This window comes from Miniopterus natalensis, chromosome 10, assembly GCF_054644295.1.
Source record: "Miniopterus natalensis isolate mMinNat1 chromosome 10, mMinNat1.hap1, whole genome shotgun sequence".
Lineage (NCBI taxonomy): Eukaryota > Metazoa > Chordata > Mammalia > Chiroptera > Miniopteridae > Miniopterus > Miniopterus natalensis.
The window spans coordinates 56,379,691-56,406,404 of record NC_142090.1 but is presented as its reverse complement, the minus strand read 5'-3'; the positions used below and the strand labels follow the sequence as shown (position 1 = coordinate 56,406,404).

At 38.0% G+C, this 26,714-nt stretch overlaps 1 protein-coding gene across 1 annotated transcript in view; it reads right to left on the bottom strand.

Annotated features, from left to right (window-relative positions):
• The window catches only part of ZNF804B (zinc finger protein 804B), a 416,857-nt gene extending 406,484 nt beyond the window's left edge, over positions 1-10,373 (bottom strand). Inside the window, exon 1 of the mRNA XM_016218916.2 lies at positions 10,266-10,373. Coding sequence (XP_016074402.2) covers positions 10,266-10,373 — 108 coding nt within the window. The remainder of the gene's footprint in view (positions 1-10,265) is intronic.
• Positions 10,374-26,714: the final 16,341 nt, after the last annotated feature.

Here is a 26,714-nt window from a genome sequence, read left to right as displayed (position 1 = left end):
AGAACATTATGCTGAGTGAAATAAGCCAGTCAGAGAAAGACAAGTACCATATGATTTCACTCATATGTGGAATTTAATGAACAAACTGAACTAGCAAGCAAAATAGAGACAGGCTCATAGATAGAGAGCAGGCAGACAGCTGGGGGATGCGAAGGGGGAAGGGAGGGGGGATTGAGCAAAAACAGAAAAAGAGAGAAAACTCATGGACACAGACAACAGGGTGGTGATTACAGGGGTGGAAGGTAAAGGGTGAAGGTAGTAGGGGGCATAAAGTGTATAAAAGGTAATGGAAAAAATTAAATAAAATAAATAATAAAAAAAGAATCAGCAGTATGTTATATTTTAAAACTTGTATTACATAAAAAAGTGCAATAAAGCATTTTGAGTTGCAGAAAGTTTAATTAACATATAAGAAAATAATACAAGTGCTGAACATGGAAGAAGATTAGCTTTCACATAATTTTCAGTCTTTTACATGACCTAATAATGAAAAATCTCCAGATGTCTCTGAATAGTTGCAGGGATGTCATGTTAAAGAGTGGGCAGATCTACCCTCTTGCTTCCAAAGAGCACATTAAGGACCAGTGAGTAAATGGAAGAAGGGGGCAGAGATATTTGGGTAGAGACAGAAGGAGACTCAGTATTAATTACATTAGTCTCACAAGAGGATCAGTCACTTTGGTGAGCAAGGTAGCCCACCCACCATTGGAAATGTTCACCCATGTTAAGAGTGGTTATGTTAGTTTCTTATGGCTGCTCTAAAAATTACCACAAACATACTGACTTAAAAGAATACAAATTTATTGTCTTACAGTTAAGTCAGAAGTCTCTCTGGACTAAAATCAAGGTGTGATTTTTCCGGAGGATCTATGAGAGAAACCATTTACTTGTCTTTTCTTGCTTCAGGAAGTCACCTACATTCCTTGGCTTGTGGCCCCTTCCTCTATTTTCAAAGCCGGCATCACAATACCTTCCAAGCTCTGACTCTGACACTTCTGTCTTCCTCTTATAAGGACCCTTGTGATTACACTGGGCCCACCGAAATAATCCAAGATAATCTCCTCAACCTACTTAATTATCCCACATCTGCAACGTCCCCTTTGCCATGTAAGGTAAAAGATTCATAGGTTGTGAGGATTATAACGTGGGTATCTTTAAGAAGTCTTTATTCTATCTTGATGCTATATTGAAAGGTATATAGTAGGAGGCTAAACTAGATTGCAAAGGACTCTTCCTAAGTTTATATCCTATAAATAAAGCAAAGAAATCAAATATCTGTTAACAACTATAAAAAAGTTTATTTTTATTAAGAAACTGACCATACAATAAACCTGATTCTCTTCACTCCAAGAGATGATTACTATCTCTCTGTAATGCCACACTATATGGCTGGATATTTTAGCTGAAAATCATTGTTTAGAAGAATTCCAAGCTCCTCTGTCAACAGTGGCCACATCCTGACTGATCCAAGAAAAGACAAGTGCTAACAAGACTTTGTTGGAAAGTATGCAACTGATAAGTTCAGGCAATAGTAACCACTAATCAGGGAATTACTGTCTGTCTTTTCAAAGAGAGAGATAGAGATGGAGGTAAAGAGGGAGAGGGAAAGAATGAGAGAAAGGAAGGGTTTAAGTACCACTATTTTCCTTCCTTACTATACATTGCTAAATAGAAAGGAAATGATCAAGTTCCTGACTTGCAATTCATTTCTTAGAAACTATTAAATGTGCCAATGAAAAATGGCTTAACTAACTCATGTATGAATTGCATCCATTTATATATAACCAATCTTCTTTGTGGCCTTTAACAAAAGATGTTATGAAATAGTTACATGGAATAAAGCACTCTACAACTTGGATTAATAGAGAATATTAAATTATGCTTGAAGCAATTGACCAAGTGATCTTGGCTGATATTAAAGTGAGAAGCATTACCATGAAAATACTGATCACTTAATCCATCAGTAGAACAGTTTGCATTCTAGAAGATTCTGACTAACTTGGGTAAAATTTCTCTAAGAAAAAGTTTTCTTCATGGAGCTACCAGTAAGACTAAAGGGCACATACTTATATCAATTAAATTTCTATTGAAATCCTTTTGTTTTCTATTAAAATCAATAATAAATGAGAAGCTTAGTTCTGAGGAGATAAGGGTAATAGAATACATGACCCAAAGGATCCCACATCTCATGGTGAAATGAAGACCAATAAACAAATATGGTTCAGTGATAATCAAAGCAGGCAATGGTTGGGACAGCGGCCTGCAGGAGAAGCACTTGACCCATGACAGGGAGCTCAGTGTAGAATCACATGAGGAACCAACTCTTTAATAAGTCTGTAAGCATGGCCCAACAAATGAAGGCAAAAAGAGGATCTGTGACAGAGGAAACAGCACATGCAATGGCATAAAGGTCTATAAACACCCATCGTAATCAAGAACTCAGAGTAGTTCGGTATAGCGAGAGCACAGAATCAGATAGAAGAACAACGAGAGTTAAAACTGAAGATGTAGGTAGAGGCTGGATTGTGAAGACTCTTAGATACCACCCAAGGGCTTTGAGCATTTTCAGATAATGTGAATGCATTTAATGTGGCCACCTCGTGGCTGCTGACTTCACAATCAGATGAAGCAAATCAACAGGAAGGGTCAGACTTAAATGGAGTCTTCACCCCCTCTATCATTCAAAACGGGATCCAGCAGTTATTTTCAGTTTAGAATATGGTATTTATTTTATTCACAAAGAGGAAACGCATATAGCCTTTGCTTGCCAAGTGCTATTAGGGGATATAATTACAGAAAAATGGAGATCTGGAAAGGACATGGGGAAGGGGGTGGCTGACTGTATTTGTTGCTGGGGAGGTAGATGGGACAAATGAAGTGATGAGTAATAGCTGTGGGAAGGAGAATAGGGAGAGAACACTGGTAGGTAGGTTCTGAATGGAGATTATGGGGAAGCTCTAAATTCTGAGCTAAAGATGAAAGTTACATGAGGATGGTGAACAGTGAACAGTGAGGGAACTTGTATGCTTGGGTCAGGGAGCAGGCAGAATGGAGTGGTTCTCACTATTTGCAAGGGTTTGTACCTCTGGAATTAAAACTATAAGCCAACACTTATACATGAACCAAAATGATAGTGAAAAATTTGATAATTGTGTTAATGAAAGGAATAAAAATCAATGGCAAGAAGAGTAAGAGGAAAGAACAAGACTGTTTAGAAGAAATAAAACTGGCAGTATTCATTTTAAAATAAAATAATTCTGCCTCTTACACCCACAAAAGTGAAATAAAATTTGCCAAGAGGAATTTGCCAACTGTCAAAGCAAAAAATTGGCAGCCCTAATTGTAGTCACTACAAGTGACCAAAATGAGTACTCTCCATGAATCCTTCTCAGAGCCATCCAGTACAAAATCCTGAGTGGCATCCCTGTATTTGGATAGTCTGTATTTTATTATTTATTTGTAGCCTTCCTTGCTTTCACAAACAGACCTGTCATCTGAAAGAAGCTTTATACATTAAAACAATAAAATATAAATTTAAAAGAATGAGAGTCATGAAAAATAAAATTAAAATAAGAGCTACACTTGGGATAGGAGATGAGCTGCTCATCTACCCCTGCTTTAAAGGTCAACATCAATCTTCAACACTTTGTAAGGCCACAGCTTTGTCTCAGGGTTTCCTACCAGCCAAAGAAAAGAAAAATAATTAACTCTGTAGTTCTCTTTATCTGTGTAGAAAAAGTATATTTACAGTTTTTCAGAAGTATATGTTTAGATTTCAGGTATCAATATGAATAAAAGAGTTTAGTGAATATCATTAAAAGCCCTATTTAAATACTATATATTATTTTTTGCTTTTTTTTTTTGTCTTCAATAAGCTAACAATGTCTTAGTGACAACTGTCTATGGTATGATGTAATTTATCTTTCCAGGACTTCTTTTCAAGTCCAAAAAGTACTTCCAATGCGAGAGAGACTATGGAGCTTGGTGACTGGTATATTCCTATTATCATCATAACTATACTTTTTCATGAAAATATATCAATATTTAGTTTCTCTCCAGACCATATCCACTAAGTAAACCTGATTTACAAAATCTGTCTCCAAAAAGGCTGGTGTCTTGCTTGCCAAGATGCTATTAGGGAATATAATGTCATTTTATAACGATTACCTGAAAATGTATATTTGCTAAAGCCAAAAGGCATTTTTGAGCAAAGTAGCATTTTCATTTCAATTTTGATTCAAGTTATTTTCTACAAAATATCTGCATATATACTAAAGAATTATTCTGACAATGTGCATTTTGAATAAGCCAAATTCGCACTGAAATGCACTTCACAAAGTTATTTGAAATTTATATTACTCTTCTTGAGTCTTGCTCTCAATGTACCCTCAAACCTACTGACATTTCAAGATCTGTTAATACTCAACACATGAAAAATATGTATCTTCGTGCATATGTATTATACACAAAGATGTCACAGTTACAACTGACACTAAATTTTTTTAAACTATAAATGATTAAGTTCTATGTTAAATATAATCCCCATTTAGCCTATACGTGATGCCAATCTGTTTTCTTTTTATTTTGTTCCTATATAATGGACAGAAACCTAAAATAGAGTTTATCTTAATTGTATGTCTAAAAGAAACAAATCAAAGGATTTGATACATCAAATTTTAACTACAAAATAAATGTAGTTTAATCCAATAAAGTCACAATGCACTCAAATACTAATCTGATTCTTATCGTGCAAGCTTTCCGAAGTAAGATAAAAATAAATTTAAGTCCTAGAAAACTGACACTTATTTTTGAAAGTCTAAATGCCAACTACAATTTTCTGAAATCAGTTGGGGAAAGAAGAAAAGGTTGAAAAGGCAATGAGAAGAAAGGAGGTTGCTTAATACAATATTTGACATAACAAAGAAAACATGTATTATAAGAATTTAACTGAGTCTTCTTTATTGAAAATATCCCAAACTGTCTACGTGAAAGGCAGTGTTATGCATTCATGAATTCAAGAAGAGGAGGCAGGTGACTGCTCTACGGGAGAGCATATCTTCATAATTATTTTTGGCACATCAGTTTGAGAGCATTTTGGATGTGTTTAACATGTACTTATTAAGCATAATGAAAATACATGCAGTTGAAGATCCTAGACATTAGAAAAAAGAACAAGGTCGTAACGGCACTCATTTCCTCATTTAAGGATTCTCTGAATAGGTGCACCCTCAAGATAATCTTTTCTAGAACTTCTTTCATTTACACATATGCCTTTGTAATTTTTAAAAGGGAGCTTTATAGGAATTTTTTAGCGCATCTAAAATGCTTTGTTTGTGGGAAGTAGAATTGGGTAAAGGGGGGATAAATGGTGAAGGAAGGAGACTTGACTTGGGGCGGTGAACACACAATATGCAGATGATGTGCTATAAAATTGTATACCTTAGCCCTGGTCGCTTTGGCTCAGTGGTAAGAGCGTTGACCTGCAGACCAAAGGGTTTCGGGTTCGATTCCTAGTCAAGGGCACATACCTCCATTGCAGGTTTGATCCCTGCTCAGGGAGCATGCGGGAGGCAACCAATCAATGTCTCTCTCTCACATCAATGTTTCTCTTTCTCTCTCCCCCTCCCTCCTCTCTTCCACTCTCTCTAAAATTCAATGAAAAAAATATCCTCAGGTGAAGATAAAAAAAAAATTGTATACCTTAAAAATAGTGCTTTCAGGAATAAGTACTGATAGTGGGGAAGGGCACGTAATAAGAATAGAGCCACAGTTGTTTAATAATCATTCACCTTACTAACTATAGATAAGAAGTTTCCTTACAGACCCTGGGGAACTGGAGGGTGAGACAAGGCTGTAAAAAGATAAGATGCCTCGATCGACCCATTATTCAGGAAAGAGACACATTTTGAGGACAGACCAAGGATAGGATACACTTTGATCTGGTTGCTGGGCCCGGATCCTGACCCCCTCCGGGAGTTTGCCTCAGGAACACTGATCATTCTGCAGTTCAATGGGCTGAGCTGTTTGTATCGAAGATCAGCCACCTGGTTACCGGACTTGGAGCTCCTGAAGCGACTGCAGGCCCTGCCCTCCCCTTTCCCTGGTACACTTGTAGCTCGCAGCTGCCTGTGGGTGTCTTCTCCCTCCCTGGAACATAACCAGCCAACTGGCGAGGGGGTCAGAGCAGAATTCCCAGGGTGACCCACTGCTCTGCCATTTTGTGGCAATAATGGAATAAACGCTCACATGTGATTCAACCCTGTCTCTGCTTAATTTGGCTCAAGTAGTGACAGGTGACCTCGGACCCCTTGTGTTCGGTTTCAGTACTTCTTAGGAAGTATCACTCTAAGCTTCAAAAGAGTTGTAATAAGCTTCATGTGGACTTCAGATAAAGTATACAACCATGATTATCATTAGCATTTAATCAATAGATATCCTGAATGATAGTCTTACTATTAACCACACCCAGATTAAGTAAACTACAACAAACCATACTCGAATCTAAATTTGAGTATTTTGCATTACATAAAATAACTAAATCTATTCAAATACATTTTGGACACTACATAGAGGATGTTACTTGTTTTACTGCATTCAGAAATGGTGATAGAAGAACTCAGAGGTTCACAAAGCAATGAATTTACCTATAGATTGTTTTCTTAATACTTCAATTATTGTAACAAAGTTTTACCGTAAACATATTTGATGGTAAAAAAGTTTATAAAGTAATATATAGGTTAACTTCTTATGCTTGTGCACTGATAACATTATGTGTGTATCTATATATCTGTGTGTGTGTGTATATCACACAATGATTTTAAAAGTCATCATTCAGCCATATTATTTTAGAATTCTGATAGGACAGGGTGTAAATATCCTAAAATGTAGGAGGATGCAAATTTATTTTCTAAAGTTAGAGACTTTTACCATGCAATACTTGCTGTCATTTTTTTTTCTTTTCCCTGGATTTAAAGTAACATAAACGATCTCAAATCAATTATTCACATTCTAATTAGTATGTGAAGCAGTATGCTATTTTTTCATTCCAGGTTTCCAAAAAGAAGAGAGATGCAACAGATAAGACATTTGCATGGTTCTATTTTGAAGACAGGAGCTGAATTTCACTTTAGGACTCAGTTTTCTGATCTATGAAAATAGTTTGAGGGTAAAATGCTTTATTTATTTCTCAAGTATCCCATTAAGTATTTATTACAATAATTCCATATAATGATTCAATGTTTTCTAAATTAAATCCTTTGAAATTTTATATATATATAATCATTCCCTTTTGCACTGTCAGTTTAATATCATGTATTCAGATTCTACAGACACATGATTCAAACATGACAAATGTACACAACTATTTTAAATATATAACTGAAGAATTATATCTAGAAAAAATTGAAATGTTAAATTTATATTAGGTGTATTTATATCAGAACTCCAAAAGAACAAACTCTTATTGCATCAAAAAGGAATTGTGGCTTTTCTCCTTTATATAACAAAGTTACAAAATAGTCTCATTCAATAGTGTTATGTGCTACTTCTAAACAGCTCTATTAAAACAAAAATATATATTAAAATATTTTACTCTTAGAATAAAAGAGTAAGAACCACAGATGAAGTATTATACAATTTAGTGAGAGTGAGTTAAATCAGCTAATGATATCCAAATCCATAGTCCCATATAAACTGAGTCTCAGTGAGTGAAAGTAATTAATATCATTGATGAAGAGGTCAATTTGAAACTATTCTGAGCACTAAATTTGAAAAAAAAAAAAAAAAATACTGTAAGAGTAGCTTTGTGTTTTAAGAAAAATAAATAAATTTATCTTATGGATATGTGAGTTTAATAGTTATACAGATGAAAACAATCAATAAGTATATGTAAAATGAAAGTTTAGGGGATGTGTATTGCTGAGTATAAAAAAGAAATTATGTATAACCAGAGTTTGTAGTTTCATGCTTCACAACTCATTAATAAAGAAGGCAAACATAAACTCATCTAGGAAACTGTTACTTAAATGGCCAAAGTTCCAGGGCACAGAGGTAGTGACCAATTGATTTTAGGGAGAAAGACTCTGTTATGTGATGTGAAGGCAATTCTGACTTGTCTAACAACCTGCTGATGGAAGAATGAATGAACATCAATTTATACATACTGCCCAGCTCATGTGAAAAACTACTCGAACCTCAAAAAAGTCATTCAAATTTGATAGCAAAATGTAAAAGAAGACAAAATAAATCAGGTTTAGAAAGTACATATACACACTAATTTAGATATTCTTAAGTGACGCAAATGTAATTTAACTTGAATGTGTAAATATTGGAGAAAACAAACCAGTGAATCAAAAAGTAGTGTCTAGATAAAAGCAAATAAATTAGTGTTTTAGTAAAAGCCAGACCAGTATTAATAAGAATAGTGTCCAGTGGGCGTGAGCACCTAATCAGCCAGCAGAGCCATGAGGAAGAAGGCCTGTCTTCTCATATCCAGTCACTTGTCCAGTCCCTCAGGGTCAATCGGGCTCCTGGGAAATGAGTGACCACAGTGGGAGAGGAAGGACACTTTTTGACTATGTGACAGAAATTTTTTTCTGCAAACCCTTTAGATTTTGGAAGATTAACATCATATTTGAACCAATTTAAATTGAACTAAACTATGCAGAAACTATGAAGTGATTCTCCCTTTACCCTGTGAATTATTACAGCACATATACTACAACACGGTATCCAATTCAGATTTCCATAACCACACTGAGGGTTGTGGAAGACAGCCACAGAGATTGTTAAGGGTTGAAAAGTAATACCTATTAGAAAGATGGAACATTATATAGGTTTTCAAGACTAAATGAGCTTGAAAAAGAAGAATTCGAAGGATCTAAGTTTGCTAAAAGGACGATTCTGACACTGTTGTTTGTTAAACATTAAGGTGGTTTGTGGAGACTGCGGAAACTCCAATCCTGAGGATCTTTAAAAATAGGAAAGATTCCTACCAGCTGCTAAGGACTGAATGTGAGCTTTATAACCCTATGAATGTAATTGTAAATGCCAATACAAGCAGTATATTCCATCTAAAACTTCTGATTCAGTGCCACACAGCAGTTGGGGGGGGGGGGCTGACTGCTACGACCCACTTTTCACAGACCATAGAAGCATGTAAGGCAATACTTTGTCAAAATTAGGAGTCCTAGTGATATCTTTGGGTACTTGCACTTTCTGATTCCAGATTTCTCAGGCAAATCACCTAGAGCATTTAATCAAAGGTTATAATAATATATTACAGTTTTGAGTAAGTCAGGCTAATGAAGCGTTAAACTACGATAGAAAGTACCAAAAAATAAATAAAAATCAGGCGACTTAAGTTTTCCTTCTTTATATCATAAAGACTTAAAATACTTGTTTTTACATTAAACTAGAAAAATTGTGCTTTAAGTTTAGACATTTAATCACTAATAATCTAAAGCTCTTAAAAATACATCACGGCACACATATATGTTCTCTTGAAATACACCTGAATCCTCAAAACATTAGTCTATATAGAGTTACGTACTAAGGAATTAACTAATAATATACTGAAGTCATAGATCCTGGTCAAAATTATTTTACAAAAAATACTAGAATCAATCAAATAGTAAACCAAATCGAAGAGTTTACTGAATTAAATAGCAGTCACTCCAACTGCATGTGAGTACATTTGTAAACGACAACAAACTATCCAAGTCATATTTCCACAAAGAACGCCGGGGCTTTCCTTAGAGAGCCTACAGAGTTAAGCATTCGATTTAACCAAGTCTCCACATTCAATGCCTTTCCCCTTGCCACTAAGTACCCTGACGCAAAATATTTAAAAGTTTATTTTCTTTAAAGTAACAGCAGCATTAGTAAACGAGTCCCAGCTGCTGACTTCACGAAGCGCGGTCGTAGGGCGCCTCTGAAACTTTCCACCCGGCCCCAACCGGCAGGTCCGCGCCTGGGTACAGCGCGCAGGGCGCCCCTACAGCCCCCCAGGCAGCTGCACTCGGCGCCCAGTGGCACCCACAGCCCTATAAATGCTGGTGGCTGCGTTGAAGACACAATGTAAACACACAAGCCTCGCTGTGCAGCAGCCGATACATTGTATAGACAGACACGATGTACCCGTAGGTTACGGTAGTTATCCCCTACCCACTCAGTGTGCCAGGAGCATCCCTTTTTGCTTAGGTGGGGTTTGAACTCGAGTGTGTGCGGTGTGTGCGCGCCAGGAGCGCGCGGGTGTGCGCAGTTACCGGAGAGGGAGATCCGTTCCTGCGGAGGGGCCCTCGGAAGACTCCTTTAATGCCCCGGTAGTGCCCATTGCTGAGATGTCTCGAACTGATGACCAGGTAACAAGCCATGTGGGTCCGGGCGGGAGGCGCAGAGTCTCAACTTCTCACCAGGCGACCAGCCTTGGGAATGCGGCTCGGTTCTCAGCAGCGACGGGGACCGCCACCTCCGGAGGAGAAGCGGCGGGCAGTGGGCAGGGGCCGCGGCGGACGCGCGTCCCGGCTCCTCGCCCCGCGTGGGGCTCCCGCTGCCGGTAACTGCTGCTCTGGCGGCGGCGGCAGCCACGGAGCGCTTAGGGGACCCGGCGAACCAGTCCACATGCTGCTCTGACGACGTGGCTGCTCCACCGCGGGCCGGCGAGAAATATTTTTAAGGACAACTTCCTGGGTCCGCTAGGGAATCAGGACCTCCCCTCCCCGCTCCCCCGCCCCCCGCCTGCGCACGGAGCGCACGCCCGGGGGGCGCTCAGGCGCGGTCCCAGCGTCGGGCGGGGGCGGGGGCTGCGGCGCCGGGGATCCACCCGCAGCCGCCGGTGCCGGCAGAGTGGCGGGGACTCCTTGGAAGCGCCAGGTCGCTGCGCCCGCGGCGGTGGCGGGGGCGGAGGTGGAGAAGGCGACCGGCGCGCTGGGGAGGCTAGAGAGTTGGGGGCGCGGTGGGGACTCGGGAGCCCGCGCTGTCGGCGCCGCCGCTCGGAGCGGTCTGCTCCGGGCGCACGGGGCGACCCGGCGAGGTGGCGACAGCGGCCGCGGCGGCGGGGGGCGCTCAGGCCCGCGGGACGCGCCGCCCCAGCCTCCTGCCGCCCTGCCCGCGGCCCGCGCGCCCAGCCTCTGGGCCAAGTTTGCGCGGTTTGGAGGCGGGGGCCGGGGTCCCTGGCGAGCTCCGCGGTGGCGGCGACGAGCGGGAGGAGAGCGTCTTCCCCACTCCCTGCCCGCGCGCCCTCCCAGCGCAGCCCGGGCGGATGGCGGTGCCGCGAGCAGGACTCCGCAGCCGGCTGCGGGGACGAGCCGCGCAGCCCCACGCAGGGCAGACGGAGCCGATGCGCTGCGGCAGGTCAGGGAGGGAGCAGGAAGCAAGTTTCAGACAGAAAACTCCTGTAAGGAACGGGAAAGGGACATGCATGCGCGTGCATATGCATGTATATCCGGAGCCACACTCACTCACAGATCATTCCGTAGCTTTGGAGAGGCAGGTAGTTTGGGTCTGCATAGGACGCTTCTGTTTTCACAGTCCCCCAAATCACCCCTCGGAAATGCAACGGGCATCGTAACGTTTACTCTCAATCAAGCCACCAGGGTGCGAGCTGCCCTGAGAATAAAAGATTGTGCGGAAAGGTGCTCTGAAAAGGGAAGGAAGTCCTTCCAGCGTCAGAAGACTGTGAGCCCTCTCCTCGGGGGGCTGACCCAGTGGGGTGCTGTGACCCCTCTCACCCCGCCTCACCAGGCTTGTGCTGGGGAGAAGACAGGGCGGCCTGAATGAACACAGGGGTGCCTATGTCTTTGCGAATAAATGCCTTGGAGTTTTTCAGGAAGATACCCAGAAGAGGGATGGCTGGGTCCTATGGTAACTCTATTTTTAGTTTTTTCAGGAGCCTCCATGCCATTTTCCATAGTGGCTGTGCCCGTTGACATTCCCTCCAGCAGTGAATGAGGGTATTTTTTGCTCCACACCCTCTCCAACACTTATTACTGGTCTGGTTGATAAAAGTCACTCTAGCAGGTGTGAGGTGGTGTCTCACTGTAGCTTTGATTTGCATTTCCCTAATAGCTGGCGAGGTTGAACATCTTTTCCTATGTCCCTCGGCCTTTTGTATGTCTTCTTGGGAGAGGTGCCTGTTTAGGTCCTCTGCCCATTTTTTAAGTGGATTGTTTGTTTGATGTTGAGCTGTATGGGTTTTGGATATTAAACCCTTGTTGGAGTTTGCAAATATCATCTCCCATTTGGTTGGCTGCTTTTTTGTTTTGTTTTGGTTTCTTTTGCTGTGCAGAAGCTTTTTAGTTTGATGTAGTCCCATTCATTTAGTTTTGCCTTTATTTCCCTTGCTTTTGGGGTCAAATTCATAAAATGTTCTGTAAGACCAAGGTCCCTAAGTTTAGTACCTATGTTTTTCCTCTATGTACTTTATTGTTTCGGATCTTATATTTAGGTCTTTAATCATTTTGAATTAATCATTGTACAAGGGGACAAACTGTAATCTAGTTTCATTCTTCTCTCTGCCTGTGGCTTTCCAGTTCTCCCAGCACCATTTACCGAAGAGGCTTTCTGTTCTCCATTGTGTGGTTTTGGCTCCTTTGTCAGCATCACTCACAGTGGCCAAGACATGGAGACAACCAAGACGTCCTTGGGTAGAGGACTAGATAAAGATGATGTGGTACATAAATACTAAGGAAGATATACTCAGCCACAGAAAAAGATGAAATGCTGCCGTTTTCAACAACGTGGATGGACCTTGAGGATATTATGCTAAGTGAAAGAAGTCAGTCAGAAAAAGCTAAGAACCATATGATTTCACTCATATGTGGGATATAAAACTGAAACTCAAAGACACAATGACAGGAGGATGGTAGTTACCAGAGGGAAGGGGGTGGGGGGGAGGTAGAGGGTAAAGGGGGACAAATACATGGTGACAGAAGATGATTTGACTGTGGATGGCGGGCGCACAATGCGATATACAGATCATGTATCAGAGTAATGTACACTTGAAACTTATATGACCCTATTAACCAATGTCAGCCCAATAATTTTAATTAATAAAAAAAAAAGGTGGCATCCTTTCCCTCTTTGGCCTTAGCCCTGGAATTAATTGCAAAGTTTAGGCTAATGCTCTCAGTCCGCTCCCCAGTTTTCTCCTCTCTGTCCCCCACAAATGCTCCATTTGCACCCTCGTTGACATTGAGAACCTCTCATGATGACAGAAACTGCCAAAAGAAAACAGGTAATTTATTTTTTTTTTTTAGCCAGGCAATTCAAAAACACTTTTAAGAAAAAATATGTATGTACTGCATTCCAATTAAAATAACTATTGTAACTGCCCAATAAAGGCTTGACTTTTTTATATTATTACAATAGCTTATATCCTTAGTATTGATTAAGAAGCACATAGATGTATTTCTCATTTTAAATGTCTTAGATATTTTTTCAAGCATTTTTAAAGTGTTTATAAAGTGTCTAGCATGTAAGGTGAAAATGCCAATTCCTTGCAAACTTTGAATGAAAAATTACTGAAACTGAGATAATGCAATGTAAACCTTGCAGGAATTGTTTAATTAATTTGTAATTATCTTTTTGGTAAGAACTTTTGAAATTAAAAAATTATGGGTAGTGACAATAGATATATAACACATTCACCTTTTCTTTTTTATTAAGACAGGGTGGCCCGGCCGGGCATGGCTGAGCAGTTGAGCATCAACTTAGGATCCAGGTGATCGGGGTTTGATTCCCAGTCAGGGCACATGCCCGGGTTGTGGGCTGCAGCCGATCAGTGACTCTCTCATCACTGATGTTTCTATCTCTCACTCTCCCTCTCCTTTCCTCTCTCTGAAATCAATAAAGATATAGTTTAAAAAAAAAAAAAAAAGGACAGGGTGTGTTTAATAAAGTCATGTTTATTAAACTTAGAGCTGGAAAATGTTTCATGAAGCTGAGAGTAAGTAGTTATTACTCATGTACAGGCATTAGATCTATTCCATACAAAGAATACAATGTATTTGCAAATAGTAAAATTTCAAAAATTTATTTATTTTGACAAAAAAATAAATGAAGCGATAGTGTGGCTCAGTCTACTCAGTCTATAACCACTATTTCTTCATAAATACTAGTGGCAAAGAGCACTGAAAATCTAAGTGTAAGTATTCTTATATGGACTTGAAAAATGAAGTCACTTGCTGTGAATAATTGTTCTGAGGATGTGATGAGTTCTTCATTAAGCAAATATAATTCCCAAGGATGCTTAATTATTTTTAAGAATCAGGTACAGGCTTCTAAAACAAAAAGACTGACTTATATAATCAAAATGGATACAATCAAGCCCTGGCCGGTGTGCTCAGTGGTTAGAGCATTGGCCTGCACACCTAAGGACCATGGCTGGTTCCCAGGCAAGGGCATGTATCTGGGATGGGCAGGTTTGATCCCCAGTCTGGGTGCACGTGGGAGGTGATGTGCCTCTCTCACATTGATGTTTCTCTCTCCCCCTCCCTCCCTCCTTTCCACTCTCTCTAAAAATAAAAATAAAAAATAAAATAAATGGAAAAATCTTTTCAGGTGAGCATTAACAATAACAACAACAACAAATTGATACAATTAAAATATATCTTCCTATTGTAGTATTTTTAATTCAAATCATTTGTTCACTATCCTCACATTTTTGTTCATTTGACTATTTATTATCCTATATGCATCCAAGTTTTCCCCTAAGAAACAATCCTTTTTTGTGGTGTTTCAAAGACTGTAGTAATTTTTCTAAATTTCTTTAATTTTTTTTAATTTTTGAGGTCTTTCTTCTTTAGAAATGGGTGATACCAATTCTGTTAATATTTTGAATCAGTTATGGTTGTTCTTTGCTTTCTTTTTTGCCATCCACCTTAAAATATCAAGGCAAAAAATTGGCACATTTACTACTCTCAGCCAATTTTTAGAATAGTTTTTAAAATTAAAAAAAAGAACAACTACCCTCTCTTCCTTGCCAGACGGTGATTGATGTCTACCAGTGTGATGTCCTCATCTTCCACTACTCCCCGTCATTGCTGCCCACATTTAGGTGTGGCTTACACTCAACCTGAATAACAAAAACGTGTATTTTTATTTGCAGAGTTGCTATACACACAAAGAGAAGTATTAACTTCTCTTCTTACTAAAGGAGATACTTTATTTTCACGTCCCAAAGTTAAAAAGTCTGAAAGTGAAGGGAAAGTGAAACACTTTAAAACAAACCTTCATTGAATGAGTTTTAGATATAGGTCAAATTCTTTTGCAACAACCTGAAAAATCTAACATCACGTGCAATTTTATAAGACCTTGTTTAAAGCATTAATTGATCCGATGAGTTTTCATTCCATGAAAGGGGATATGAGCAGCAAAGGACATGGATTTCGTCCTATAACCAATTTGACATTTCCACATATTTCCAGATTCATGGCTGTGTCATTGACAGAGCAGTTGAGCTTCGACCCATGAACCAGGAGGTCAGGATTCAATTCCCAGTCAGGGCACATGCCCGGGTTGTGGGCTTGATCCCCAGTCGGGGGCGTGCAGGAGGCAGCCGATCAATGACTCTCTCATCGTGGATGTTTCTATCTCTCTCTCCCTCTCCCTTCCTCTCTCTCAAATCCATAATATATATATATATATATATATATATATATATGTATATATATATATAAACATAAGTCATATCCTAATACTTCCCTGTTAAACCATCTAATGGTTTCATATCACACTTAGAATACAATCCAAATTATATGCTGTTAAAAAAAAATAGCTCTGCTTTCTCCAGCCCCTGCCCACCTTCTGCTACATCCTCCTCTCCCTCGGCTGCTCAGGATGTTCCTCAAGCACTCAGCTTGTCTGCACTTGGAGAGCCTGTGTTCCAGCTCTTCCTTCTACTGGAAATGTTCTTATCTGAGACTCACAAGGGAGCCATCTTCTTGGTCACGTTTATTAAAGATTGTTCAGAGAGGCCCTTCTTGGCCACCTAAGCAAACAGAGCTCTCTGGGATCTCTCTCCCGCAGAAAACTTTTTAAAAGTAAATTAATAGATTTTATTTTTTAGAGAAGTTTTAGGTTTACAGAAAAACTGAGCAGAAAGTATAGAGAGCTCCCACATACACCTCACCTGCCCTCCCGACACACAGTTGGCCTAATTATTCTGTTCATGTCTTGCTTTTGTGTGGTACTTTTGTTACGACTGATAAGTCAATATCGATACAATATTAACTGAAGTCCATAGTTTATATTAAAGTTCACTCTGTGTGTTATATATTCTGTGGGTGTTGACAAATGTATAATGACATGTTTTCCAGCACTACAATATCATACATATATTTTCACTGCTCTAGAAATCACCTGTGCTCCACCTATTCATCCCTCCTTCTATCCCTCTGAATCCCTGGCAACCACTGGTCTTTTTACTTTATCCCTATTTCTGCATTTTCCAGAATGTCATATAGTTGGGATTATATAGTATATAGCTTTCTCAGATTGCCTGCTTTCATTTAGTAACATGCATTTTAAGTTTCTTCTGTGTCTCTTAGTAGCTGATCTCATTTATTTTTATTGCTGGAATGATAGAATATTTTAATAGCATTCCATTATATTTGGGTTTATTTGCACACACACACACACCCCCCCCAAATACTGAAGCCCTGGCTTTGTGAATGTGACCGTATTTGGAAATAGGGTCTTTGCAGATGATCAAGTTAAGACGAGGTCATTAGTGTGAGCCCTAATCCAATATGACTGTGCCCTTTTAAAAGAGGGAAGTTTGGACACAAAGGCAGAGGCACAGGGAGAATGCGTGCGACGTGAAGATTGGAGTCATGCTGCCACAAGCCAAACGAGGCAAGAGATTACCAGCGCATCACCAGCTAGGACAGAGATGTGGGAAAGGCTCTGCCTCTCAGCCCTCAGAAGGAACCAATCTTGCCAACACCTTGATTTCCGACTACTAGCCTCCAGAACTATGGCAGTTAACTTCTGTTGAAGAAACCCAATTTTTGGTTACGTAGTTACAGCAGCTATAGGAAACTAATACACATTGCATGGATGTACCAGTTTATCCATTCACCTGTAGAAGGACAAGTTGGTTCCTTCCAATTTTTGGCAATTATGAATAAAGCTGCTGTAAACATTCATGAGCAGTTTTTTGTGTGGACATAAGTTTTCAGCTCATTTGGATAAATACCAAGGGAAGTAATTGTTGGATCTTATGATTAGTTTTGTAGGAAACTCAAACTGCCTTCCAGAGAGACTGTACCATCTAGCTTTTCCACCAACAACGGATGATAGTTTCTGTTGCTCCATGTCCTCGTGAGCATGTGGTGCTGTGTTTTGGATTTTAGCCATTCTAATAGGTGTGCAGTGACATATTATTGTTGATTTAATTTGCAGTTCCCTAGTGACACATGTTCTTAAGCATCTCTACATATGTGTATTTGCCATCTGTGTATCTTTTTTTGGTGAGGCATCTGTTCATATCATTTTGCCATTTAAATTGGGTTACTAATTATTAAGTTTTGGGAAAGTGATCATCATGATCACTCCCAACCTGGAAAGCATGATGTAGTAGGTGAGGGCCTTCCACCTTCAACCTGAGCCTTCCTCGATACTCAACATAGGCCACCCTAGCTGTGGCCAGAACAAACTGGAATCCCAGAAACATAGGAACCTACTGTCACCTCCACCACTGACCTGGACCACCATAGAGTCAGACATGGGAGCAGGCCTTCATTTTCATTTTCTTCAGATGTACAGTCATGCACCATTTAAGGAGAGGAATATGTTCTGAGAAATGCGTCATTGTGCAAACACCATAGAGTGCACTTACATAAACCTAGATAGTATAGCCTACTGCTCCCACTGTGTGTGCTATACTTTTATACGACTGGAAGCACAGTAGGTTTGCTTACACCAGCATCAGCATAAACACATGAGTAACGTGTTGGGCTATGACTGCCGCCACATTCCTAGATGATAGGAATTTTTCAGTTCCATTATAATTTTATGGATCACCCTTCTATATGAGGTCCATTGTTGACCAAAACATCGTTATGCAGCACATGACTGTATATGTAAATGAAACTACAGATATTTTGTGATTCTTTCATTAAAATAAATTGTATAGTATCACTATGAATAGGTATAAAAATTTTTAAATAAATTCTTCTAGCCACATAGTTTTTGAAAAAGTTTTCAGAAACTCTACACATTTTAATATAGTTTTTTAATTTCCCAAACATTTCTCCATCTCATTTCTTCCATTCTAAATGGCTTTACTGATTTACTAATTGCATCTCTTTTCTCATATTGGTCTTCTTCTGTTTTTATAGGTCTGTTCCACTTTACCCTAATAGTTAACCGAACAGAGACTTAAAGCATTGAAATAAGAAAGAGCAGTATTTTTCAATTGCCTAATATCTAACTCAGTTTATGTCTCCAAATAGAGCTATTCGTTATTCATGTTTGCCTGTAAGCAGCACCTGACTCTAACTCAACACCACAGAGAACCCGAGAGCCCACTGCCAGGCCATGATCACTAAGGAGCTCAAGTGAGAAGTTTGTGAGTTACCATGTACGCTGACTCCAAGTTGCCCAGCTGCATGGACCTATTTACCAATCTCTCATTTTTTAGGTCTTAACCATCAGTAAATGTTTCTACTAAGGGTAGCTACTGTTTCCAACCTTTTTCTTATAAACATATTTTACCTGCACAGGCATAGGAAGTCATAGTAAACAGATGAAGACCTTTAGTATTTTCACACTGGCAAATCTAAAAGTAAATACAGACTTTCAGGTGTGAAATCTCATTTGTGCCTAAGGAATTCCAAGAAAGACGACTAGAACGGCAGAGAGGCAGAGAGCATGAGAACTCTTTTTCAGTAGCATCATTAAAATCCTTAAGACAGTCATGCTTTCCCCTGAACTGAACCTGACAGAGTTAAAGACTGGGTTGAGAGTGATTAAAGGGTCCAGTAGCCCTTAAAGCAAAAAAATGTAGTATTTTGAGTAGAGTACTGCCTCCTAACAGATCAAACAACAAAGATGGATGATTGGGTGCATGGGTGGGTGGGTGGCAGTGATGATTTAATCAAAGCCAAGAAAACAATTTGGAATGAGGTTCCTTCAGACTTAGATTCAATAACTAATCTTACAAAGGGCATCAATAAGTTAAACAGTTAAATTTATACAGTGAACTGTGAGAATACAGAGCAAATAGTAAGAAATCAAACTAACTGCATGGATTTATTTCAAAAGTGTTTTCCAGGATATGCCTTCAAGTAAAAATAAAAAGTTGCAATTCAGTGTTTTGGATTAATTAAAACTACATCGGAGAGAAACTACAGATGCTGACTGATGTTGTCCTGAGTCATTAAGAGAAAACCACAGCTTTCCCACAGTATGTCAGAGAAACACAACCAATCAAATAAGACCTATTCATAAATCTCTAATTGTGGAGCACGGAATCCCATTCCACACCCCTCCCCTTTCTCCGGGAAGAGTCCCCCAAAGCACAGGAGGTGAGATGACAGTATTGTAAAGAAACAGGAGTCCCTGCTGTTTCATAGCATTTTGGTGTTCTCATGTCACAGTTTCTAATGCTATGGTGCCAGTTTGACAAAACTGTGGAGAGAGGAGAGAGCCTTGGTGCCAGCAAATGTCGAGAAATGTAGCCACCATCACTTCCTTCAGCGCTCGGATTCCCATGGTCATGTAACTCACTGAAGCTGAGACCCTCTTCTGCTTTTTCTGGAACTTTGCCATGTCACATTCAAGGGCAGAAACCATCTATTTTAACACAAAGTGACTTTTCCAACCCTAACTATTTCTCATTTGCAGGTGCCACACTTTTAAAAATACACTTTATTGTCCATAGTCTTCGAATTCAAAATGAATCTTAGTATGCTTGAAATGTTATAATATCTGTTCTCATCACTTTGGAGATGATACAAGACATACAAGGTACTGAAGACCAGCAGACAGAATGTCCTTTTTTTCTTCCTCTGAGTCCTATTCTGCATATTGGGGAAAAACAATATCAAAATCTCACTATCTGCATAAATTGAGGGAAAGATGGAAAGAGGGAATATTTATGGAGTGCCACCCACATGCCAGGTACTTACATACACACTAGGCCATTTCATCTCCACAACAATTGCTTTAATGTGGGTAATGTAACTGAAGCTCAGAGAATTTAAAGGCTACCATCTCTAAGGTCACAGAGCTAAGTGGTAGAACTAGAATTTATGCACATGTGACTCAAAGCCTAGACTTTTCCCCAGCATATTGCCTTTTATCCTATATCAATAATTCAGTCTCTTTGATGATCAAAAAAGGATAAGTCACAGGGGCTCATACTTTCATCAAGCTTCATGTCCTCTGGAGGAAAAATAGCAAATATGGATATGGTAACAAATCAAGAGACATGAGAACCAAAAGTAAGGTGTGATTCTAGACAGTATGCTGTGGTTTTAAAAATCTATTAGAAATTAGAAATAATTAGAAAAATCTGAATTGGAATAATATTGGATAATATTATTGTAATAAGCTAAAATATCTTGGGTGATACCAAGGTTATACAGGTGAAGATTTTTAGCAGATGCAAGCTGAATTATTAGGGGTGAATGTCAAAATGTCTGTAATTTATTTTCACATGGCTCAGAAGAAAATGTGTGTGTATGTGTGTGTGTGTGTGAACAGAGAAAGAGAGAAAACAAATGGTGTAAAATGTTTATAATCACTTAATCTAAGTAAAATATATAAAAAGGTACTTGGTGTATTTGTTCTGTTGATGGAGGAAAATATGTGGTTGTATAATGCAGCTTGCAGTTGCAACAGCATTCACATATTTTTTAAAAGAGAAAATTGTTGTAAAATTCAAAGTCATGTGACCAGTAGGAAAACAATCCGGCCTCACCCTTGAGAATTTCTCCTTTTGAGCTTTAAGAATAAGAGCAGAGAAGAAAGAATAGCTCATAGATTTTTAAAGAGGATTGAAGGTTTTGAATTAAAGGTAACTGATCATTTTAACATTAGGGAGTCTCGATATAGCATCTGGTTACAGACAGAACAGCTACATAATTTCAGGGTCTGGTGCAAAGTGAAAAGGAGAGACCTGTTGTTCAAATATTATTAAAAATTTTAGGAAAGCAGTATCAGAACATTAAAGCAAAAGTGGCTCCCTTCAGAGTGGGGCACCCTGTTAGACCATACAGGTCACATGCCCTTGAAGCCTGCCCTTATTACAAGTAAAAATGCTGAATATGTCACAGTTTTCTTCCCATAATTATAAAAAATGCATAGTCACTCAACCAGAATAAAGATTGTATTGAACTACTCTACCTGTGCCAAGAACCACAGTTGAAATAAATGAGCTCTACAATGCTTTCATTTCATATATAAGTTCCAGATTGTATGAGTATTTATTATATTTTGTATTCCAAACAAAAACTCATATGTTAATCATTCATATCACAGGACCCAGGGCTCTTATATTATGGAAGGTATATAAAAACAATTATGCCATCAGCCACATATAAAGTCCTGTGCGAGTTGCAAAATGGACCTGGTCTTCTCAAAGGTGTCCAAGCTTTCAAAGGAAAGGAAATTGAGAATGTAGTCTAGCAATTTAATAATAATATATCAGAAAACATGATTTTTTACTGTGTTTATTTTCACATTTTCAATTATTTATAGATGAATTGTTTTGTAATGTTTGCATTTGTGCTGTCAAATGGTGCTGAATTGGTTATTTGCCTTGTGACCTTGTGCAGTTTCTAAAAAGAAGTGGAACTGTGAGGCTTTGTCCTAGAAAATTCATGCCTGGGGTAAACAAATCAAGCTAATAAACACTGGCTAATAAACTTATTAACATTTCACACAGTTGTTTTATGCCACAAAATATCAATGAATTGGGGTTTTTTGTTGTTGTTGAAATGCTTATCCTATAAAATGTTTTTATTAGGATAATTTTTCATCTCCTCTACCTATAAGACTATTTCTTTAGTTATCATTAATCATGCTTCATGCAAATCAACCTCACAGGCAAATTGCCAACACACAAAGGTCTTAATGAAAATTTAAGTCTTCATTTTTTCATAAAATACTTTCATTATGAATTAAACCATATTGGTTATAAGGCAGAATATCTAATTAATTTCAGATATAAATATAGTTCTATTCCTCAAAAAAAAGAGGCTTCATTTCCTGACTTCTTGGAATAATGAACATTTCATTATAACCCTTGAGCCTTGGAAGACATTGTACTTAATCATCTTCAAGGTTTTTAGACTCCAATATTAAAAGAAATGCAGAGTGTAGGACCAATGCAGTTACCAGGGATGAAGGGCATACAGCTGGTGATATTTCAAGTAAGGCATATATGTTGTATCCATGCAACATATATGTATATTTGAATTTTAAAAATAAGAGAAAACCGTCCATATAGTCCTTTTACTTTTAAGAAAAAATAATCACATATTTCTTAGTTCTCATTTAAAAGAATACCTATGCCCGACCAGGCATGGCTCAGCGGTTGAGCGTCAACCTAGGATCCAGGCAATCAGGGTTCGATTCCAGGTCAGGGCACATGCCCGGGTTGTGGGCTCGATCAATGACTCTGTCATCATTGATGTTTCTGTCTCTCTCCCTCTCCTATCCTCTCTCTGAAATCAATAAAGATATATTTTTTAAAAAACGAAAACAATAAAAGAGTACCTGTGTGGGCAATCGGGGTTCGAGTCCCGTTCAGGGCACATGTGGGGTTGCGGGCTCGATCCCCAGTCGGGGGCGTGCAGGAGGCAGCCGATCAATGACTCTCTTATCATTGATGTTTCTCTCTCTCTCTCTCCCTCTCCTTTCCTCTCTCTGAAATCAATAAAGATATATTTAAAATAAATAAATAAATAAATAAATAAATAAATAAATAAATAAATAAATAAATAAAAAAGAGCACCTGTGTGTGTGTTTCAAAAAAATCAAAACAAAACAAAAACAAGCTCATGTATATTGAGAACATATTGGTGGTTGCCAGAGGCAAGGGGATGGGGGATAGGTGAAATGGATTAAGGGGGTCAAAAGGTACAAATTTCCAGTTATAAAATGAATGTCATGGGGGTGTAATGTACAGCATGGTAGCTATAGTTAATGATTTTATATTGCATATTTGAAAGCAGCTAGGAAATTGGATCTTGAAAGTTCTCAAGAAAAAAATTTTAACTAAGTATAGTAATGGATATTAACTGGACTTATTGTGGTGATCCTCTTATAATATATAAATATTGAATCATTATGTTGTACACCTGAAACTAATATAATGTATGTCAATTATACCTCATAAGAAAATACCTGTTTTAAGAAAACTACACCTTAAGTATTTTATGATTTCTCTATAATGCACATTAAAATAGTTTCCAATTCTTTTCTTGCCATTTAATAAAACTTTTTAAAATGCAAATAATAATAAGAGAGATTCTAAAAAATATATTTAGTGAACAACTGTGAGGCAGAGCTGCCAACTCAATCAGATATCAAGTCACATTTTAAAACATTGATAATCAAAACAGTGTGCTACTAGAACAAAATAATTATGAAGAGAAATAAAATGCAGTGAAAATATCTGAAAGAAACTTTATAACAAAAATTTTTATTTGACATAGGTCACATGTGGAAGTAACAGAGAAGGGAGTGTTAATTAATAAACAATAATTAATTAGCAATTTGTGGAAAAATTAATTTAGATCCACAGCTCACCCACCCTACATCAATCTAAGTTCCTGATGGATTGTTGAATTAGATACAAATGAATCATAGAAAATTTTAATTAAGTAAAGATCACTAAAAGGATGACCCATCTGTAATGTAAACAGTTTGTTCAAATCAAGACCCCAAAAAATAAGTAATCAAAGATAATAAATAATTTACATTAAAAGAAGTTAAGCCCATTTAGAAACTCCTATAAATTTCAATTTTTATACAGAAGAAATGTAATTAAATTAACCTTGAGGTAACATCGTAATTTCTTTATATGGAAAAAAATTAATGTTACTATCAAAACGCAATAATAATGACTTTGGGGTCAAGTCATCTTACTCTGATGAGATCATCTTTACATATTCCTTACAAAAGGCAAACTAAAATTCCTATGAAGAATTGTAGAATTATTCTTACCATTTCTCTGAATTCCCACATTTCTGGGAAATTCATGTCAGGACATAATTTAACTTTGGAAATCTATATGTAGGAAACAGTTCTACCACAGCAACATAGCAGTAAATAATTAGAATATGCAGATTTAATGATGAAAGAATGTGAGAATGAGTAATTTTGCATAGCCACAGCCTTAAGACATTTCAGGAATACTGGAACATAATTATAATGGTCATGTGAAAGAAAAAGTGTAGGAGCACCTCTAGAAAGTATTGGCAGGACTTTTCTGGTAAATATTAAAATTGATTATAAACATTTGAGTATAATCTTGGTTTAAAAAGCAGTAAGGATATCCTGACTACTTAGACTTTTAAAAATGTAATTTAACAATATATATCAAAACTTCTAAAAGTAAATGCATTACTTAGCATAGAACAAAAACTTTTTTAAAAGACCCTATAATATATAAGGGATCAAAACCAATAGAAGTTTATTTTTCAATCAACTGACTCCTGAGATAGATATTCGGGTCCAAAGTGCACATGGTACCTGTGAGGCACAGGTTTCTTCTGTCCTTCAGACTTCTCCCTGTGCTGCCTCCAGGCAGCCCAGGAGAAAGAGAACCTGGAGGAATTAGATCTGCTTGTCAATAACCTGAGCCCGGAGATGACACAAAAGAGTCACTGTCTTCTATTCCATCTGTTAGAACGTAGTCACATGGCCACACCCAACTGCAAGTGAGGCTGGGAAATGAGCTTCCTGAAGCCCAGGCAGCAAAAAACAGAGATTTTGGTTGACAACTAGCAGTCTCTACCACAACATACATATTTCTAGGAGCCAGAAAATTTATCTTTGAGAATTAATTCTAAAGAAATTATCGTATACATCTTTAAAGATATATAACAAAGTATGTTCATTAACAGTTCATTTTAATAGTGAAAATAATCTGCAATGATAATTTCTAGTACATCAAACAATGATGTACTATATATTATATATAGAATAATACTATTATAAAACAATTTAAAATAAAAATTATAACATGATATTAACTGGAGGAGTGAAAAATCAACTATTGAATAATATGGTATGATTTAAGTTTTGTTATAATCAAAACTATAAATAAATGTAGATGTAGTTACAGGTATAGATGCATATATATTATGTCCATATGGACATAATTGCACATAAAAAATAAGAATGTACATGCCCCAAAATTAGTTGATTTTTTTTTTGATGTGGTAGCATTTCAGGCAAGTAATTCTTCTTTTTGTTTACTTGTAACTTCTATAATAATTAAACATTTCTTAAATAATTAGAATGAAAAATAAAAAATAGTAAAGTTGAAAAAATATGGAAATATATTGAAAAAGTTTATTAAATCAAGAATAAGCACAGTATAGAATACATCATGATTATAAATCTGTATTTTTACATACACATGCATATACACAACATATATACAAATTATAAAGGCATTTGTATAAATACATACAAATTTTCATTTTAGTGTTCAAAACTTTATATAATTTTCCCATATGTTAAAATGTTACATTATTTAACCATTTTAATAGGTTGGGGTCTTTCAATGAGAAGAAAAACATAATTTTCTTTTATTACAAATATATTAATTTATGTTTATTGTTGAAAGTACTACAGATGTCTCCCTCCCCCCGCCCCCCATTGGCCCCCCTCCACCTAGTCTCCTCCCCGCCACCCCAGGCCTTCACCACACTATTGTCTGTGGTCATGAGTTATGCATATATGCATATAAATTCTTTGGTTAATCTCTTCCCACCCCTCTTCCCCCTGAGATTTGTTAGTCCCATGCTTCCACATCTCTGGATCTATTTGAAAAACATCATTTTAAATCTAACTGTAATTTTCTCTAAAAGCCTTAGAAGACCTACAGAATCATTTGGAGGGACAGAATTACTTTTTTCTTTAAATTAAAATGGGAATATACTCTCATTGTCTCTCACTGTGAAAGTTAAGAAAACTGGAGTCTGCTTAGATAAACTGTGTTATGGCTTGAATGGTGGCCCCCTCAAAACATATGCCAACACCCTAATTCCCAGAACCTGCCAATGTTACCTTATTTGGAAAAAGTGTCTTTGCAGATGTAATTAAGTTAAGGATCTTGAGATGGAACCATCCTGGATTACCCAAGTGGGCTCTAAATCCAGTGACAAGCATTCTTGTAAGAAACAGAAGAAGAGAAGAGACAGAAAAGGGAAGGCCATGTGAAGGAAGAGGCAGAGATTAGAGTGATGCTCTCAAACCAAGGAACACCAAGGAGTGCCTGGAACCCCCAGGAGCTGGGAAGGGGCAAGGAAAGGAATCTCGCCCAGGCCCTCGGAGGGAACATGGCCTTCCTGACACCTTGATTTTAGGCTCTGCCTCTGGAACTCTGAGAGAATACATTTCTATTTTTAAGCCATGCAGTTTATGGTCAATCATCATAGCAGCCATGGGAAACTAACATAGGGTGGTTGGACAAAATGAAATAAATTAATCTGCTTAACAAAGTAGCAGGAGTATAGAATATTTTCCTGATC